The following is a 21,147-nucleotide window of genomic DNA, read 5'->3' as shown; positions in this document are numbered from 1 at the left end:
TTTTTTATCTTTTTGTAATACAAATTTTTTTTTATCTTTTTGTAAAAAATCATATTTTTTTTTTATTAAAAACCTTGTCTCATCTTTTTGTAAAAAATCATATTTTTTTAGGTAAAAAATAGCTTTACATAAAAATCAAATTCTTTTTCTGATATTGAAAAGATATAAAAAAAGTGTGATAAAAATTATGATAATTAAAATAAAAATTTATTTATTTGATTATGAAATAAAATATAACCAGCAGATTTGTGAAATGTGATAAAAAAAATATTCTAAAGGAATAATAAAAAAGTTAAAAATAAATAAAAATTTATTATTATATAAAACTTAAATGAATAATATATAGTGGCATTAAGATTTTAACGAAATAAGTGAAAGAAAAAAAATATTATATAAAATTTGAGTTAGGAGTACCAACTAAACAGCTGTAAAGTTTCAAATTTGTCATTTTCGAAGAGCAATTTATTGTTTACAGCTTGCATTATGTGACGGTGCAGGGATATTTTTCCTAATCAGTTTTACTCCACATAAATTCTTCTCTTCAATTTTGATTCTCCTTCCTCTCCCTTCCTCCCGACCTCTCTCTCTCTCTCTCTAAATCAACTTCATCTTTCGTCTAGATCTCTCACAGCCATGTCTCACCAGGGGAGGGGGGGTAAGCTTAAGCTTTCACTACAGGTTTTCATTTCGTTTTCTTTGTTTGTTTCGCTTCGTTTTGTTTTTGCAATCGTTTTCTTTAGATCTAACGTTTCAGTGCTTTATTTTTAAGTATTATTATTAAGAGTTGTGTGCATGTAAATCCGAGATAGATCTTATTCTATTGTACTTCGGAGTAACTTTCTTTAAAGTTCAGTGTTTCTACTGAGTCAGACTTTCTGATTCCTTGACTTGAAAGGTTTTTAGATTTGATTTGAATGCCAGTAGTTATGCTGTGTTTAGTTACATGCGAATGGGGGACGAGATATATACTTCAATGGTGCTTTTACTGGAGAGGTTAGGTATTTGTAGATCTCATTTATCATCTCTGTTTTGATGCACTGATTGGAAGATTGTTATGTATAACTGTTTTATTTTGAATATCCATGTATGGCAAATGTTAAGAGTGTAGTGATTAATCATTGTTGTTGTTTGTGTTATTGAATGAGCTAAATATAAATGAATTCTCTATTGGAGTTTAGTTTCCACGTTTCATTAATAAAGCTTGACTATAGATTATGGGTTTCTGTTTCATGCACCTGTCCAAAAGAGGGAAAAGAAAAATTATAGAAAGATGAAAATATATAAGGGGGTGTCTTTTGTAAGTGCAAGACTCTATTTTATCTAATGAGGTTTCAGATCTGTTGATGAGTTTCTTGTATAAATATAAATATCTTCTTATTATTGCTTGACTATAGGGATTAGGTTTTATTTGTTTTAAAGATTTTGTTGCCTTTTAAATGATTTTATTTTATTTTGTGTGCTTGAAGTATGTTATCCATATTTGCATATGTTACTGGTTTTTTAGTTCATGACTGGAGCAATATAAATTGTGAAATACATTTTAATGTACAATCTACATTGTTCTGCCTTCATGAGTGTATTGATTTTCCATTGAGTTCTTTGTTTTCTGGGATTTTGGTCAAGCTTGGATTAGAATAACATGTATTATATTCCGGCATGGAGACAAGGAACATGAGGGGTAGCTTGACTCTTGAATTTGTGCGTGCATGTTGATATATATGAAGCAAAAAGATTGTTTTCTTTATGTTGTCCTGTTGCCCAGATGACTAACACAAGAGGGAGGGTGAATTGAGGTGTATTAAAAAAATAACAATTATAAATCAAATATATAATATAAAATATAAACAAAATATGAAATAACAATAAATATAAAGAGTAAGGGTAAGAGAGAAGCAAACTCAGTATGTTAACGAGGTTCGGCCCCACTGCCTACGTCCTCACCTCAAGCTACCCCTTGAGGATTTCCAAATTCACTATTCAACCTTCTTCAGGTGGAGATAGAAACCTATTATACCTTTGAACAACACCGCTACAAAGGTTCCGTGTAGAACACCCTCTACACTTGCAATCACCTTACACGTGGTGATTCAACTATTCCCCGTGTAGAATACTTTCTACACGCACAAGGGTTATACACACCATTTTTCTGATACAAAAGCTGATAGTGGGTAGGTTATCAGAAAACACTCCTCAATGAGTGAAATAAGAACAATACAGCGCAAACTATATCTCTCAAAATAAACAAGGATTAAGGCTCAATGCTTAGAGAATAGAGAATGAAAGTTTTGAATGAATGTTATATGCTTTTGGTGTTGTAAATGTGAAGCTCTCAAATGATCTATTTATAGGCATATGAGACTTCATATTCAAATTTAAAAAGATTCACATGTCAAAGACAACATTATTCACTTTTTCAAAAAATTCAAATAAAAGGTTCTTCATTTTCAATTGTCAAAGACAAAATCATTCATTTTTCAAAAACTTCAAACCTAATCTTTTACTTTTGACATATGACAAAAGGAGCACACTTTCATTTTTCAAAAAATTCAAACCTAATCTTTTACTTTTTGCATATGACAAAAGGAGCACACTTTACTTTTCAAATATTTCAAACAAAATCATCTACCTTTTGTATAAGTCTAAAAAAGCATCAATCACTTTTGAAAATATTCAAATAAAACATGCATATGTGAAAGATGACAATCAATCATCTTTAATATTTTCAAAGTTCAACCCTTTAATTAAGGCATGCACATGTAAAAGATGACAATCAATCATCTTTCAAAATTTTCAAATTTAATTTTCAAAAATATTCACGCACATGTGGAAAATGTATTTTAATGCTTTATGATAAAATATTAATTTTGAGCATTAATCCTAATTTCGAATTTTGAAGAGATTTACAACATTACTCTATAACTTTAATGTGAACTTGTTCCCTTCTTGCTCATGCTTGTTTCCTTGATGTGCTTGACTCCATTGTGTAGACAACTTGAGCTTGAGACTCCTTTATTCTTTGAATTCATTTGTTATCATCAAAATCCATGTGTAAATATAGAATTACACAAAACTTGAAACCTTGGGTTCAACATGTCCCAAGTATAAAAGTACATTGAATCGATGAACATTTATCTCGAGTAGCAAAACAAAATACAAACAAGGCATTCTAGCTTACAGTAGGTTGCCCAAAAAAAAAGGATCAACTTAATTACATGCCAGGCCATATGTAGTACAACCAGTAAATGTGAAGATTGCCTTGCAAAAATGTTAAGAGTCAAAACAAATGAAACTCACCAAATCTCCCCTAAAATATAAAACATGGGGCTTCAAGAAAATGAACCATGCAGGTTTTTCAGTTTTGTTAGCAGATCATGATCAAATAACAACTGATTAGAAAAAAAAATGATCAGATAACAGCTAAGCAAAGTGCATGGCTTCTGTCTTTCTTTTTCTTTTCTCTCTCTGTGCTGCTACTAAAGATATATGAATGCATATCATTTATGGACAGACTTAAATCTGAGTGATTTTATTGTAAAAGAATGAAGTTCTTGTTCTGAGGTTTCTAAAGCAATTATTATTTTTTATTAGATGCCTACAAATTATTTGAGTACTATAAATTGCGATCATATGAGTTGTTTTCATTCATCATATTTGATTTCTCTAATAGATATATTATATAGTTTTTAATTACTTTCAATTTTCGTGGATTTTTGTCTGTCTAATTATGTGAAGAGTTTTGAACTGTATAATTATAAGACACTGATGTAATTATATGCTAGAAAATTTGTACAGGAAAACATCTGTGATCATATATGCTCATGTATTATATATGCTTATGTTAGAAAATTTGTGACTTTATTTGGATTGATGTTTTTATTATTAAAGTCAAAGACAAATAAGTTATTAAAAGGCAGTAATCTAATATCATATAACTTAGAGATTGATGTAATGCATAGATAGATTATATATAATATAAACACACAAAAGGCAGTAAAACTGACCTTTTTAATGTACCTTAAAACCTTTGCACCACTGCACTGCTTCACCACACCTGATTTCAGAGAGAGAGATCATGGATAAGTTTTCTGAATTGAGTTTTGTAATAGGTTTTTGAATCAGTTAGTTCATTTCTTAGAAATATAAGAAAAAACATATATAATACATAGATAAACTTATACTATAAACACACAAAAGAAAGTTAGACTCACTTTTCAATCTTCCTTCAAACCAAGGAAACCGTAGCACCAATGCACTGAAAGTAATAGAAGGTATCAGTCACTTTTCAAATGTTAGCACCACTGCACTGAAAATAATAGAAAGGTTTTATTAAACCTTTTTCAATGTCTCTTCAGTTCCTACGAAATATGACTCTTGGTATTCAAACTTTGAATATGACTACTGCACTGCTTGGCCATTCGGCTGCCTCATCAAGTGATTGAAAATCACTAATTTCTCCCTGCCTACACACACGGACATAAAAAGTAACTTATTATAAATTATAAGTTATACTACATATTATAAAAACTTATTATAAATTTCTATTACATGTGATTAAAATCTGCCTCTACAAATTTATAGCTTATATTTTCTCTCTGGTTGCAGCTTCCATTCCAATGCATGGACAATATTTACAAATTCAATTGCTGACATACAGAAGGGAAAAAATAAGAGAAAATGGGACTGTAGTTTTTCCAAATTGTAACTAATTATAATATTTTGCCATTAAATTTGGCACTGTTTTTCTTCAAAATTTTGAGTTATTATATAATGGAATTCAAACAGACAACACAATTGGCCACCAACAGGGGTACTGCTATTTAATGGAATTGAAACAAATAATATAAATGGCCACAAATGGTGGCTTAACTGTTATTTAACGGGAACAATAAAAATAACGGTGAAACAAGATTTTTCATTTAAAACAATAAATTCTGTTTCATATATAGAAGATATATAAAGTGAATACTACAATATTTATTAATTCACGTTATAATCCATGTAAATTTGTCGAAGATCTAACATTTTCAGAAACAAATTAAAGTTATTAAGCATGTTCTCCATAACAACAAATTTAAAGTGGGTATTCTGTAGATTTCCACTCATCAACTAGCACGTCATTCTAGCTAACGTATGTTTCACGAGGATCAAGAGTGTTCAAGTGCTGGTGCTTGGCCGTCGGCCGATGCTCTCGTCAATTTATAAAATATATCTAGCCAGAAAGTTAAAGAGCAAAAACACATGCATGCGTACTATAGTCACGAAAGGGGATATCCGACGATATATTTTTTTTCCATATATTTTTTTAATATTTTTAAATATTTTAATTTTTTTTACATAATCAAAAAATATTTTCTTAATCATTTAAGAAAAAAAAAATCACTGTCAAAATCCTCATGTGCGGCTATAGCATTTCTATGCATGCATATGCCATTCAATTATGTACGTAATCAATTAAATGTGCATAAATTAAGCTCAAATATATATGATGCAGTAGTACTGGACGAGATCTAAGTGAAAGAGCACAAGCAATGACAGTAGGCCTGTGCAAATTTCCGAGATTTCCGACTCCGCTCCGAATTCGACTTCGACGGAGTCGGAGTTCTCGGAATTCGGAGTCGGAGTCGGAGTTACTCCGACTCTCATAGTCATAGTCAGAGTCGGAGTTCGGAGGCCTTGTTGACTCCGGATTCCGACTCCGAACTCCGACTATTTATACCTTATATATTATATATTGTATTATCAATATTATGTAGTCAAGTAGCTCAATGGTTGAGGCTTGGTTTTGTTTCTCTGGATCCTGTGTTCGAATCCCCTCATGCACCATTGCACATTTTGCAACTATTTTTTTTAGGAAAACCTTAAACGACGCTATTTTTAATAGGATATAAGTTCATCTCTAACCGGCTAACCCTACACAGTTCTGCTCCTCTCTTCCCAGTTCCCCCTCCAGTGCCTCCCCCTCCAGCTCCTCGACCCATTTTCGAACAGGTGGAAGTAACAAGGCCTCGCTGTTGCTCGCCAAGATGATCCCCAAGACAACGGGAACGAGGGCGAGGTAGACCTCGCCGGACTCCTTCTTGCATGTGATGAGAAAGGCGAATATGACTGTGAAGGGAGGTGTTTCCGCAGACGAATATGCCGATCGCCTGGTTAAACGACACGGGGAGGTAGCGGAGGGAGGTGCTGGAGTGGATGTGCTGGAGCGGGACTAGCTCGAGGACCAGTGATATTCTCTTTTACTTGCTTTTCGATTTGTACGCTTTTTGGCTTCTGAAGGAAGGGATTGGGAACGCGTTTCTTTGGTATTGGACCCAGCTCGTGATCGTGAAACCCACCGGTTAAATGACTCGAGATCCACGGCCACCGGCGAACCGTGAAATCGGATGTGGGCATTCCGACTCCGTCGAACTCCGACATCTCAACTCCGATTCCGAGAACTCCGATCGGAGTCAAACTCCGATTCCAATCGGAGTCGGAATCGGAGGTGGTTTTGACATCGGACTCAAGTCAGAGTCGGAGGTCGGATGTGGGCATTCCGACTCTGTCGGAGTCGGAGCCCACCCGAAAATGACAGTACCCATTTCCCCTGCTATGGCCGTCAGGTATATATAGTAGGATTCTATGCGAGAAAGTGGCATAAATTTGTCCGGACATAGCATAGCATATTTATGCTTATACTAAACAATAAAATGCTTGCTTATTTAGTTGATCATCAATGTTCATCAATATATATATATTATCGAAATTTCATGACATTCTTGAAAATTAAGGTTCTAAAATGATCAAACCAGCTTCAAAATATAGCATCTTGGGGGCACTTCAAAAGTTGGATCTGAGCTTTTAGAAAAGCTAGCTAGCTCATTAAAAAAAATAACTTAATCCAAAGATGACATGCACCATGGATTAATAATCTTGATATTGACAAACACATGATCGTTTTAAACATGGCTATATGTATATGTACAAAGATATCTTAAGTACTTTTAAATCTATATTAAAAAATAGAGAGATGTAAAGATTTGATAAGTTTCTAAACTATATTAAACAGAAAACATTTAAATAAATGATAGTTTAAAAAAAAAAAAACGTCTTTTTATAATATCCTCCCATCTAAGCAGCCCTAGATGTACACCATCTCATCAACCGTACGTCACCAGTACATGATGTTTGAACACTTGAAATTAGGAAAAAGGAAAAAGCAATTAAAAATCCGTACGTGAAAAGAAACAAAGTGGTCCAGCTAGCTGAATTTTAACTACAAGCTAGACATGGATCGATATGCAATGGAGTTGATGAATTTTACCGAAGGGTTTGGATGCATATATGAATGCAACTGTAAGTCACTAAAAAGAGTCCCATTTCCTTTCCTTAAAAGTATGCAAACATATTATTAAACCTCAAAAAGCATAGCCACGGATGATTTTCTTACACCCATAATGAGATTAGCAATTTTGTCGGGTACTGTGTGCGTAATTAATACCATGAGTCCCCCCCACCCATTCTCTATCCATGAAGGTCGAGCCTCCAAAACGGAAGGAAGGAAGATGTAAAGAAAAGAGACGATAATGGGAATAATGGGGATGGGAAAGGAAAAAAAATTGACCTTTTAAAAGAATACAGTTCATGGATATTTATCTTTCTATACGACAAATAACTACTAGGTTGTGTTTGTGTTTGAGTACTAATATGATTTGAATTAATCTATAAATAGTATTTAAATATAGATTTTATTGAGATATATTTGAATTTATAATATAAATTAAAATATATTTAACTTTTTATAGAAAGTTGAAAAATAGTATATTCTATCAATAATTAATTAGTTTAAGATAGGTTTGACATCCAAACGTACTCTTACGAATGTTTCCTCCATTCCGAATATGCCCATCTCCACTGTTTGTATTTGAATGGTTTTAATTTGTAAATAATTTTACCATCTCATACGAAAAGGGATGTATTGGCTGTTTTTGTACACAAACACCAATCAAGGTACAACTCATCCCACAAAAGTGCTTGTATGGGAAAGGGTGCCTTTCTTAATATAAAGCCACTGGCAAGATCACTACTAGCCGATGTGGGACAATCCCTTCCCCCCATTGGGGAGTCCCTTACCCTGGACCCATATCTACCTTCCGGGACCCTTGCCAGTAGGGACCCAACAACACCAACACATCGTTTGGTTCTAATCCTAATCAAGATAGAACTCATCCCACAAAAGCGTTAGTGAAGGAGAGGCTGCCTTTCTCAATATAAAACCACTAACAAGATCACTACTAGCCGATGTGGGACAATCCCTCAATGCTTTTGAGATCTAGAGGAGCTTGAGGATAGTCTTTGGTAACATTATCAATTATATATATATATATATATTACAGCAACAATTATACTTCGACAATAAAACATAAGTAGTACTAATGGTTAATGGCTATAGAGAAATTACCCGTTTAACAGAAACATTACCACTTCACTCGAGACTTAACTTACTGATTTAGGATGCCAATCAATATCTTACAAATAGCAAGTGATATCAATTCACACAGACGCACATACACTAGCATAAAAAAATAGCAAAACTGTAAAGAGAAATGAAAAGGGCCAGTTCACGCTAGAAGTCATATCTTAATGAGGCAAAGAAGGACGGCTTTCAGGATCCCATAACCCAGCAATAACAGCAATGAAAGCCCACAACATGAGGATGCTTATCATGGCAGTTCTCAAAACCTGGTCGTAGTTACCATTCAGATGAGCATCAATTTCATTCTCTGGGTGGCGTAGACGTAGATCCTCATCACCGCTCACAACTGCAACAGGCTGAATATTGTTCATCCTATCCATAGGCCGTGCGAGACAGATGCTTAAGGTTGAACATTTTGTGCATGAGCACTTACCACCAAGATAAGATGGAAGTATTCCAAGGTTCTCGGAGAGTACCTTCTTGTACATCTCCCCTTCAATCCTCAGCTTTTTTCGAGTGATGGGCTTCAGAACCTGAATGAGCAACAGATTCATATTCTTATATTAAACAGAGCACCTTTTCTGCCATCAGGTTCATTATTGAAGAAATGAAAAGCAAAACGTCATACAAGAAAAAGAAACCGAAGAGAAAGAATCTCAAACACTTAAACCGATCAGAGAAACAAGCTTACCTGAATAAAAGTTTGAGCAAGAACACGAACAACTGGAGGAAGATGTATAACAAACAAACAACCAAGACGGTTTGGGAAGTGATCTTGCAGAAGGGAAGAACAGGATCTCATCATTTGCATGGGAACTTTCAAGGGAGATAACCCGTCACAATCCACCAAAACTGTTATTTGTGAATCTTCTGCATCAACCAAATGCAAGACTCCATGCTCTACCTGAGATACTGTAGTTGCAACCATTCAATGAGTGATAGTACCACATGAAAAACTGATTGGACAAATTCGATAAAAGAGAATATAATAATGTGCACTGTGAGACTGAAAAGTAATGAATTACTTCCAAGACTAAAAGCCAAAATGATGGCGAAGACATTTTGCTGTATTCAGTTGAGTTCCTTGTTGTTCCGTTGATAGCAGGAAAGTGTGTGGGAAAAAAATAAGTGTTCAGAGAATTACCAGTTTACCGCATCAAGCACTAATTACTATCAAGCTCAGATGTACCATGCCAACAATGTTTTTAATAATGGCGTATAATTGATCAAGAAGTCTATGGTTATTCACAGACCAGATTTCGCCACCATCAAAAGTGGTACTGAAGGGAGCTGGTTGCTGGGCTCAAGCTGCCTAAGACAAAAACAATTTCTACCAATGACAGATCAAAGATGTGGACTATGCATAGCAAGAGGCTTGAAGACAAAGACCACAAGTTGGAAAGAGAGACAATTCATATGTATGTACCAAACAAGGCTTGTCAGTTACTATGTAATTTGATGTGGTTATTTATATCATTATTTTTCACATATGTATATTGTAACCCAAAAATTTACCAGCGAGGGAAAATAAACATACTAACTGCTTGAGCGAAGCGAGGTTTGTCATGAGAGGACAGGGTGATGGTAGCGAGTCCAAGCCGCACGATGAGGCAAGGTCGGTGCTTCACATCAAATCCATGCCAGAAAATCATATCTGACCAAATCTCAAGTTCTTGTGCTGAAAGAATTCTGTAGGTCTCTCTCCAATGGATCGTCTTCTTAATTGACGAGAGCAAGAATGTAAAGTCACCATTAGCAGCAGTGTAAAATCTATGGAGCTCATCGTCATTAATTCTGCAGAAACACTAGTATGTCATGGTCTGCTGCACAAGAGAAACCAAGCTATCCAAACATAAATACGCAAACTAAAAAAACAACAGGCTATTTCTCTAGACTAGTACTAAAAGATTACGTCACTTCAAAGTCCTGATGCATATGAGATTTTTAGATTAAAACTACCATATTACGGGAATAAAATAGAATTATAAGCCATCTGAACAATTAATTGCCCTTGGAATTATCTTATATACTTATTAGAAGCAAGATGATGTAATGCAGTAGGCTATCAAGTTTATGAGAACTTCAAGATTCCAGCAAAGATATAGATTCTAAACATTTGTGGATAAGTGGACGTGTGACTGGTTACTTGATTGGATCCCCAGGTGGGGGACTTATTAACATTTCTCATTTATTGTTTGCAGATGACACTCTTATCTTTTGTGAGGTGGGGATCAAAATCAGGTTTGAGTATTGAAGGCACTCCTACTTAGCTTTGAAGCAACTTCTGGGTTGAAAGTGAACCTGGACAAATCAAAGATGGTGCTTATTGGAGGCGTTCAGAATTTAAGACAGTTGGCTAATACTCTGGGGTGTAAGACTACCTCACTCCCTATGACTTATCTTGGCCTTCTGTTGGGGTACCCCTCGAGAGTAGCTTCTCAATGGGATACAATAATTGAGAAAGTAGAGCGTCAATTAGCAATTTAGAAGAGAATGTACTTGTCAAAAGGGGGTAGGATTACCTGATAAAGTACATTATCTAATTTACCAACCTATTTTTTGTCCCTGTTTCCTATTCTAGCAAATGTGGCGCTTCGTATCGAGAAACTACAAAGGGATTTCTTGTGGGGTGGAATAGGCAAGGAGTTCAAGTTTCACCTAGTCAGATGGAAGAAAGTTTGTAGGCCTCTTGCGAATGGTGGATTCGGCATTAGAAATTTGAGAATCTTTAATCAGGTGTTATTTGGAAAGTGGTTGTGGAGATATCATAAAGAACCAGAAGCTCTTTGGAAGTTGGTGATTGAGAGTAAGTATGGGGGATTATGGGGCGGATGGTGTACTAATGAAGTGAGAGGGGTGTATGGCGTGGGGTTGTGAAAACATATTAGACGAGGATAGGGGGTCTTTTCTTGTTACACCAAGTTTCGTTTAGGAGGGGGCCAAGATCAAATTTTGGTATGACACTTGGTGTGGTAATGGTGCACTTAAAGATCTACTTCCGACACTTTTCAAGGTTGCAAGTGCCAAAGATGTTTCAGTGGCGGAGGTCATGGTGATAGTGGAGGAACAAATACAGTGGAACATCAATTTTAGCAGGGTGGCACAAGATTGGGAAATGGACAGTTTTGAAGCCTTTTTCAGCCTTTTGTACTCAACCAAACCAAGTAATCAACATGCTGATTTATTGTGGTGGATACCTACAGGTAAAGGCATGTTTTCGGTTCGCTCGTTTAATAAGTCTCTAGCACAAGAGCCTTCCATTCAGTTTCTACGGAAAAGGCTTTGGAAACAGAAGGCGCCTCTCAAAGCAGCATTTTTTGTGTGAACTGCTTCCTTGGGTAAGATCCTCACAACGTATAATTTGAGAAAACAATGGGTGATCATCATAGATTGGTGTTGCATGTGTAGGAAGGGGGGTGAATTTGTGGACCATCTTCTACTGCACTGTGAGGTAGCTTGAGGGTTATGGAACGAGGTTTTTTGTAGACTAGACTTGGGTTGGGTTATGCTTGAGACAATAGTGGCGGTCCTAGCTAGCTGGACAGATTTAAGAGGCAACAACCAGATAAGGCTATATGGAAGATGATTCTTATTTGCATCTTGTTGTGTGTGTGGCAGGAGTGCAACAAATGGACGTTTGAGGACAAAGAGAGATCGATGGATGAGCTGAAAGCCTTCTTTTTTAGAACTTTATACTTGGGCCATTGCCGTTAATTTTAATGGCCAAGATTTTCAAGATTTCCTTGTTTCTATTGCTCCTATGTAGCTAGGACATTCTTTGACTGAACATGGCTTTTGCCTATTCTTTTATTAATATACTTTTTTACTTATAAAAAAAAAGAGTAAGGATGAGGTATGTGACAAAAAATAAAAAAGGAAGCAACACATATGAGTAAAGAGCAAGTATAAACTTAAGTTGTATTTTGGTCATATTCAAGCATCTTGGCCGTTCAACAAGATCATAATATGCAAGAGAAAGCAAATACAAAAAAGGAATAACCACACTAACATGCAAGATGTTAAAAAGTTGTTGGGCTAATAGACTAATATATATGTATATATATAAGAGTAGCATAACAGGAGATTGCAACAAACTACAAGTAACATATTTTGAGAAAAAAAACTACAATATTAATTGGATCTTAGCTGCTTGATATATATATATATATATAATATTATGCAAGTCACTTGAGAATTGTAAATACATAAAAATCATTCAATCACCTTTCTGGCAAGCAAATCCCTTGATTTTTCAGCTCGTTATGCAGTTGTATCAACCAGTTTTCAGATGCCAGACTTTCAGGAGATTCATCAGAAGTCCTGGGTATTGCACCGAAAGCTAAAAATGTAAGCAACTTGGAAAAATAAATATGAAGAGTACACATACATCATTTAAAGGCTGGTCACTAATACTTCCAAAACGAGTAGTCACTAACACAATCTTACAAGTAAACAAATAAAAATGAATAAAAAATGGAATCCATGCAAAAGTATTCAAATCTAGGTATGCCCAATGCCACTGTACATGATCAGTGAAGAAAACCAATTGGTTATTTAGATATAAATGACCCAAACAGATTGCCTTGTTAGGTCCCATAATAAAATGATCAGCAACCTTTGTATGGTTTCTAGATCTGGCAAAAACAAGAACAATGCCCACGGCCAAATCTTTCTATATTTGAAATGTTTGGAATCTTTAGATACTTCTTGTTTAAAAGAAAAAAGAAAGAGTGCTCCAGATCTTTCTATGGAATCATGTGTCTTACCCTATAGCAAGTAATGTATCACCAAGTTGAATGAAATGTTTGGAACTAGGGTAGTATCTAAAAACCAAACCAGGTCAGCCTGATCTAGGTTCCATCTTTGATTCCAATCACACCTAACCTATACATTACAAGTTATGCTACATACAGTCTCACTTTTGCGTACTTTATCGATGTGATTGGCTAAAGTAGTTATTTCATATTAAAGAAAGTGACGCAGCCAATCATATTATTGGAGTGCGTAAAGAGTATGCAAAAGTGACTGCACATAAAGTTTTTGTTTCAATAATTGCCCAAAATTTGACAATGGAATAAACCATTCTCAATGTGGGCAAGAAAACTTCATTGTAAAAAATAATGCATAAAGTGTTGTCACTCAAGATACCATATCAAAAATATTTCTGTAGGAAACATCATTAGAATTTTACAATAAAAATCAACCAAATTTGGCTGATGTCTAAGATCAACATTCAATTTTGAGGTTTCTCCAAAAATATAAAAGGCCTCTATAAAGAATTAAAGTTCAAACTTATAAGCATCTTGATTACTCATATACCTTGTATCCATATTAGACTGTACAGAGGACAGATCCGAACCTAGTTCTGAATGTGTATGAGAATCACTGACACCATCTGAGGTTCCACTGCTACACTCTGCTTCATCAGAGAAAGCTGTTGCAATTGAAAGGACTAGAATAGGCCTTGACAGTACCTTTAAGCAAGGAAATACTTAATATTAAACGAGCCAAAGAATGGAAACCTTAAATAATTTTAACAGGTTGTGTGAATGAAATGCACGAAACTTTGAAAATTGTGAATAGACAGTGGAGAAGCTTCTTTCTGTGGTTTTAACAATTTTGTGAGTGGATGGGGGCCCAGATTATCTCTAGCTGCCCTTATTTTTTTATTTTCCCTCTCTCCAATAGGGTATTTTTATTTTCACACATTGTGAGTGGATGGTTGTGCCCCTATAACTAAATTGTGTTTTTCTTTTTTGAAAAATACATTGTACACCATCTAACTAACCATTGTTATACACTTCACAGTCCAAACTATCAAAAGTGGCACTTGCACCCTCAATCTAAGAAGTTAAAATGCTCACCCTCTGTTGAGATCCTCACAACCACTAGTAATAGTCTTTTGTCTATATGTGACCTATTTTCACCTAAACTTCATACGTCTTAATGTTCAGCATCGTGCGTGTGTTATTTATCAGTTTTTGGTAGTTTGAGAGTGCCAAATGTGGAAAGTATGCTAGTGGAGGTTAAAAATTGCATTTTCCTTTTTTCTCTTTTCTTTTTGGTGACATGTTCCTAGTGAATCTTGAACCCAAAATCTCACACATCGCCTTAATTTATGAGACGGTGGGGCCCGGTGGGGGGGGGGTAACATTTGGGATAGAGCTTATTGGTAAAGCAAAATAAACTAACTTGTAAATGACATATAGGAAAAAGAAGAAAGAGAGGAAGAATACAGACAACATATCAATGCCTATATACATATACTTGAGAACTGCTCGAATCAACAGATTTTCCTTTGTTGACTTGCCTTGATATGTAAATCTGTCCATGATATATAGGATGCAGAGGATGTGTGTTGTATGTTACATGTGAAGTTATTGGTAAAGGGTGACTCGATTATGATTAGACCTTTCATAAATTTGTAAAAACAAACCTGCATGCCTTCCACCAAACCCTTGAACGGAGCCCATCTTTGAATCCACTTGAATGGTGGATAGCATAACATTTGCAAAGTCTGAAGACCACGCCATGCAAATGGACATTTAGCCTTTGAGAACCTTCTTAACGTCTCTAAAGCAGCAACTTTGAGTAAAAACAATGCGGCATGGCCAACTGCACCTCTTGAAAATATACCATGGCTTCCCAGAGCTATGTGGCTAAAAGTATTTAGAGAAGGAGCTTTAGGGCAAGAAGCCACTAAACTTGTTTTAGACACCTTTTTTGCAGTGGTGACACTCGTTGCTTCAGAGCCTCTGCTTAACCTGGAACTATTCAATGAGTCTCCCATTGACAATATTTGGTAAGCGCTTGTGTTCTGAGTTCACCGGTGATCTATAGAGTAGTCAGAAGGACAAGAACAGGTAACCTGTACATTTGCTTAACCTGCAGGACTCCTGGATCCATAAAAAATAGTGAGTTTAAAAATGATGTTAGTAATCTGCAGAGCACATATCAGCATGCTAATTCCCATGCCAGTAATCTTAATTAGTTAGCATGTACAAACGCCGACTTGCAAAAAATACAGTGAAAATCAGTAAATGCATAATGGTTTACATATACAGTTGGCCCTCAATCATCTTCATGTAACGGTTGAAACACATTCAATATCCAGAATAGAAAGTTACTTCTCAAAATATATTGTTCAGCATCGGTTTGTTTGGTATTATACATTTTTTCATACTACAGATTATTAATGTTAAAGCAGAAATAAAATTAACAAAGAGCTGTACCAGTGGGTTTTTTTTATGAGTATCCTTGAAAAATAAAAAGAGAGAGCATTCCAATAGATCAAATATCAATAATATACACGGAAAAGCACTAGATGCGAATGAATTCTCGTCACACATTCAATCAGAACTTTTGTTCTAATTGTTCACCATCAAAGCAGAATTAGCAACATGATAGCTAATTTTCATCGCTTACTGCGAGAGATCAAACGAACAGAAGTAGCAGCAAATCTTGAAGGAATAGTAGTAATTGCAACATCACCTTCAAAGCATCTGAAAACGTGCCACTGTCTAATATGAAACTACTGTCTTATTAGCATCTACATAAGAACCAATCAGACAAAAATCCTAACAGAGCAGAAACTTTTGCACTCCCAACGCAAATGAGGAGCATACACAAGAAAGAACCATTAGCTAAAAAGTTTGAATCTAATGTTTCGACCTGTTATTATTTCAGGCAATCTTCTGAAACCCATTGGCATAAACCAATCATAAAGCACATACTAAGTTTGCAGATGACACCAAAAGAACTTGATATATATCATCCTTTAAACTATACCAGAAAGTATCTTCTAGGTAGTGTACCTCCCTGAAATTAACTGGTTAAGAATAAATATTCAACTCAGCAACAAAAAGTCAAACTGTCATCGATAACTGTATTCATTAGAATTCGTCTTTGGAGGAATTCTTGTTTAGACAAGCCTCTCAATATATGGCTCCCATGTACTTCAGAAATTGATATTCAAATAAAATTACTTGTTTCCAAGATCTTCCAAATTACACGTAAACACATCCAAATTTGTACGTATCGTTTGATTTAAAACAAAATAATTATAGAAAGCTGTAAACTATTCCGGTATCATTCAAAGCCTTACATGATCAGAAGCCTCAAATCATCGCACAGCCAAATATGTAGTCACGAATTCCAAATATCTACTAGAATTATTCGAAGTGTATTCACAATTTCACTTACAACATCGCGAAAAAAAAAACACGAGCAGAGTGATAAAGCCGCTATTTCTTTTCTATACGATCAGCCATGTTTAAATCACAAAGGCTCGAATGAAGATGCTAATTTCTGACATCACATTTTTTAAGTTCCAAACGTGATGCTAATTTGCGATATAGCATCTTCAAACATATCAACGGTCGCACAATTGCAAGTATGATTCAAACCAAAATAAAGAATAATGGTAGTGAGTGGGGGCAAGTTCTTCAAACATGCACAATTTAAACCAGAAAACAGAATTCAAAACTTAAACTAAAACAAAGACCTGGAAATCTGAGAGTTACGTTCTGGATCCTAACTTCGACAAAGAGCTCGCTGGAAGATCACTGGAGCTGGGGCTCGAGTCGCTCGACACATTTGGGACTTTAAGGTTCAGAGGGAAGCAGCCAAAAAGTCTCTACGGTATTGATTTTTCGACGAATTAAAGTTACGGAAGTCTTCGTTCCGCTTCGTTTCTCCAGTCCCATCCGGGTAGGTGATGGTGAAAGAATGAGAACTGGCCTGGCGGAGGCAAATGGAGGGCCGTATCACGTGACATTCAAGCTATTGACAGGTTGACAACAACTTACCTTCTTTACACGTGTGCGATAGAAAAATCACCGCAAAATTTGTTGGGTATGTGCTGTTCATGATTAAAGTGATACAATTTTAGGGCTTTTAATTTAAGATTCGTGAAAAACAAATTTCTAAAGCTAAAAGGTGGAACATTGGATAAAGAATAATGTTACGAGAAAAGCTTTGGGCGGTTGGCTATGAAACTACTGTAGCATTTTTATAGTAGGTTAATAATTACGTGCTATATAGACATTTTATGAAAATTATAAATAGACCCGCATACATCTAAACCCCTCTGTTGATTTTGAATCGACCGAATGTATCTTTTCATCTCCTATGTTATTAAGTACATTCCAAGCCATCCACTTTCTCTCCTAATGATCCCACACCATGAAGTTAGTTTTACACTGACGATCAACACAGTTCCTGCTCCCACGACCATGACAACGACGACGAAGACGTTCATAGATATTTCCTCTTCATTTTATTATCTAGATTTAGGATTTTATTTTCTCATATTTTCTGGTTTATTCTCTACATTTTATTTTCTAGGTTTGAGGTTTTATTCTCTGCATTTTCATTTTCTTCATTCACTCATGGCATTCACACTGGAAGTCGAAAATTGAAATGTTGTGTGGATGAAATTGGGACAATCAGCTAGAGTGAGAGGGTGTCAATTCTCACGCAGGTATTTTCTTCTCTTCTTTACATTTTCTTGATGGGGGTTCTTCTCTTCATTTTAGAATGATTAGGATTTTTTTTTCTTCATTTTATTCTCTAGACATTATTCTCTGGGTTTATGATTTTTTTTCTTGGATGTGCGTTGGACATCCAACACCTCACCTTGCTCACATTGTTTTCTCTTCTTCTTTGCATTTTCTGCTCTGTGTAGATGGGGTTTCTTCTCTGCATGCTATATAAGTCAATTGGAGAGAGTTGTGCCATTAACATCAGTTGAGCATGATTTGATGGAGTATTTTTATGTCGATTATGGTTCCTATTTCTTTTTACATCAAGGTAGAATTTAGTTAAGAGTCACGACTAATTCAGTTGAGTGTTTTAGTTGATGGAGTGACTCAGGATGCAGGCTATTATTATTTGATGGATTTTTTTTTTCCTTTCCAGCAATATGGAAAGTAGTGGAGGAGACACCATATCTAGCGGATAAAGACCGATATGTTATTGTGGCATTCCCTCCAAAATGAGGACATCGGGCAACTTAAAAAGTTTTGAGAGATGGTTTTTCAATTGTCTAGATTATGAGGATAAAAAACAATGTGGATTTTTCGAATTGAACAATCGAATTGTTGTAAACAAATCTTGGAATTAACACATCAAAGAAATAAAAGGATAGCAATTGAACGTGCAATAATTGAATACATAAATTCAAATTGATGAAGAAGAAGTAGGAGTGTGTCTTGATTGTATCATGGATTCTATTTATTGTGTTATTTCTTACACTGCAATTTGATTAATGCTACATTAAGATGTATTTGGCTTATTAAGACAAGTTGTATTTATTTTTCTTATGGTGTGAGTAGTTCCAAGACTTGTTTATTAAAAGAGTAATATTAATAATAGAGGTCCCGTTAAATTTAACTCACCTGACTCTAATGAAGATGATGACAAAGTCTGAATTTTAATTCTTTTATTACTCTAGTTTATCACTCACTGATCAAAGAAATCCAATGTTGTGTTCATTTTATATTCATTTCACGTACTGTATGGCTATATACAGGTAATGATATGTATACTCTTTTTACAACCGATTAGAATATGTTCAAGCTTATACATACCACAATTCATCCATGCCACTAGTCTCGTACATACTCGCCTTAAACATTTAAATAAATTAAAAGAACCACAATGGCAATAGCCAATCCAATTGCAGCCCAAGTAAACTTGTTTTAAATAACAAGTGAACCAGATTCTTTTCTTTTCTCCATTTCATTACTAAATTCTCCATTACATCAAACTAAATTCAACATTGTTAGGTACGTTAGTCATCATTATAGCCAACTTACAACATTCATTCTTACGACCTTCCTTCTTACGACCTTCCTTCTTACAACCAACCACATTCAACCAATTAGATTCATCTTTACAAAAACAAAAGTTAATGTATACAAAATAATATGTCTACAAAAAGTTATCCTATTAGGAAACAACAAAATCCTGTTAAATTCCACTCCATCAAATGCCTAATAATTAACTCTCTTCTGAAAAGCGAAAATTCCACGATACTCCATACTTTTCGTCTTGTGACGTTGTTGGGAATTGCATATTCGTACAAACTAATAAAAATTTTCAAAAAGGGATGAGCATAGGTGACCAAATCAAACATTTAAATATAAAATAAATAAGATAAGATTAATATTCATATATATCAAATGTTGTTGACATAGTGGCTGGGTGTGGAGGTAATGTAGTTGAACTCGGTAGCCCATACAACTATAAATTAAAAATTATTTCATCAAGTTAAAAGTTTAGAAACATACGATATAATTAGAAACATAACGAAATCATTGCAAGTACCCCTGTGATGGACATTTCGTTCTAACATGCCATTTTTGTTTACAAATGCTGCCTCCTCGCTTATTTGTTGGCACATTTTCTTTTAGATTCTTTTGTCGTAAAGTTTTGGGCCTACCTTTAAAAACAATAATTGGGGGATCTAACAATGAAAATTTTGAAACTATTTGGCTCTTGATCACATGTCCATCCGTGTTACCACCATCATCATCATCATCACTCATCAAGAGAAGCTCTTGATGAATAGTCTCTACTCCCCGTGAAACATGCTAATATTTTTTAATAGATAATGACTCCTCTCAACAATTATATAAAACTATCTCATCAAAAGATGTTTCTTATCAAAGGTAGTTGGGATTGTCTCCAATGGACCCTCATCGACACATATCTCTCATACCAGGCGACTCTTTGCATTGACAGTCCATCTCTCTAACACATATGATTGTAATACAAAGTCCAAACAATTTTTTCTTATCAAAATGTGTAGGATGTGCCGACATAGAAAGTCAATAAATTCAAAATTAAGACATGTGCGAGACACAACATTTTTATCGTTTTCCAGTGTTACTTCATATGTCGGCTTCTCTCTCCTAAGAATGACCACCAAATAAATTTTCTTTCCATCTTCCTCACGTGTTTTGTGTGACTTGAACTATTGGCTACTAAATAACTCTTCTAAAAAGATAAAAAAGGGTTTTCTTGTATAGAGGTTGGCCACGGCCTCTTCAATACTTAGAGACAAGCTTTCATAATTGGTCTCGATGTTTTTGTCTTCACATCTTTCAGTTTCTCACTTAAATGATGGGCATTCAAAACTTTTTCATATTGATGGACGAATTCACTTATCATCGTACTTGAACGAACATAGTCTTTACAAAACTTGTTCATACTCTCACTTCGTTGAGTTATAGATATTCGAGCGCAAAATATAGATCTCAAATAAGCGTGCACCTACTTTTCTCTCTTCACATAAATAGTTTGCAACCAACTATTTTCTTTGAACTTGTACTTCAATAACATTTCAATCCACTTCAACTCAAATTCCTCAATAGTTATTGTATCATGAATACAGTGGTTAAAATAATATTTAAATTGTGGATATTTGTTGTAAACATAAGCTAAATGTTCAGGTAATTTTTGTAGGAGATGCCATAAGTACAACTTGTGAGTTGTATTGGACAATTCCTCCACGATGGCCTTAGCCATTGACTTGTCATCATCAATTATTATTGTAGAGGGAACACGACTAAGTATCGCTTCTAGTCAAGTTTTCAATAACCATGTGTAAAACTCATCTGTCTCATTTATCAATAATGCACATTCAAATATCACAGATTGATGATGATGGTTAACTCTAGTAAATGGGG

General features: G+C 35.0%; 1 protein-coding gene and 1 long non-coding RNA gene across 4 annotated transcripts; one reads left to right on the top strand and one right to left on the bottom strand.

The window, feature by feature from the left end:
- Positions 1-549: 549 nt before the first annotated feature.
- On the top strand, positions 550-4,781 carry LOC122291233. Its single transcript, XR_006236577.1, has 2 exons — positions 550-655; positions 4,603-4,781. It is a non-coding gene; the product is annotated as an uncharacterized LOC122291233 (long non-coding RNA).
- A 3,625-nt stretch (positions 4,782-8,406) lies between these two features.
- LOC122292051 lies at positions 8,407-17,214 on the bottom strand. Of its 3 annotated transcripts, XM_043100231.1 has the most exons (8): positions 16,959-17,214; positions 14,892-15,351; positions 13,775-13,929; positions 12,680-12,775; positions 9,993-10,249; positions 9,147-9,367; positions 8,889-8,988; positions 8,407-8,801 (listed from the first exon to the last, which is right to left on the bottom strand). In XM_043100231.1, the coding sequence occupies exons 2-8, from the start codon at positions 15,243-15,245 to the stop codon at positions 8,620-8,622; spliced, it is 1,365 nt and encodes a 454-aa protein (XP_042956165.1). In that variant the 5' UTR covers positions 15,246-15,351; positions 16,959-17,214; the 3' UTR covers positions 8,407-8,619. The 3 variants fall into 3 exon arrangements, with proteins under 3 accessions (XP_042956165.1, XP_042956163.1, XP_042956164.1); XM_043100229.1 differs by having other exon boundaries at positions 8,407-8,988; positions 16,959-17,213; XM_043100230.1 differs by having other exon boundaries at positions 8,407-8,988; positions 16,978-17,213.
- Between the last annotated feature and the right edge of the window lie 3,933 nt (positions 17,215-21,147).

Source organism: Carya illinoinensis, chromosome 13 (genome assembly GCF_018687715.1).
Source record: "Carya illinoinensis cultivar Pawnee chromosome 13, C.illinoinensisPawnee_v1, whole genome shotgun sequence".
Taxonomy (NCBI): Eukaryota; Viridiplantae; Streptophyta; class Magnoliopsida; order Fagales; family Juglandaceae; genus Carya; species Carya illinoinensis.
This window is presented reverse-complemented; position numbering and strand designations above follow the sequence as displayed.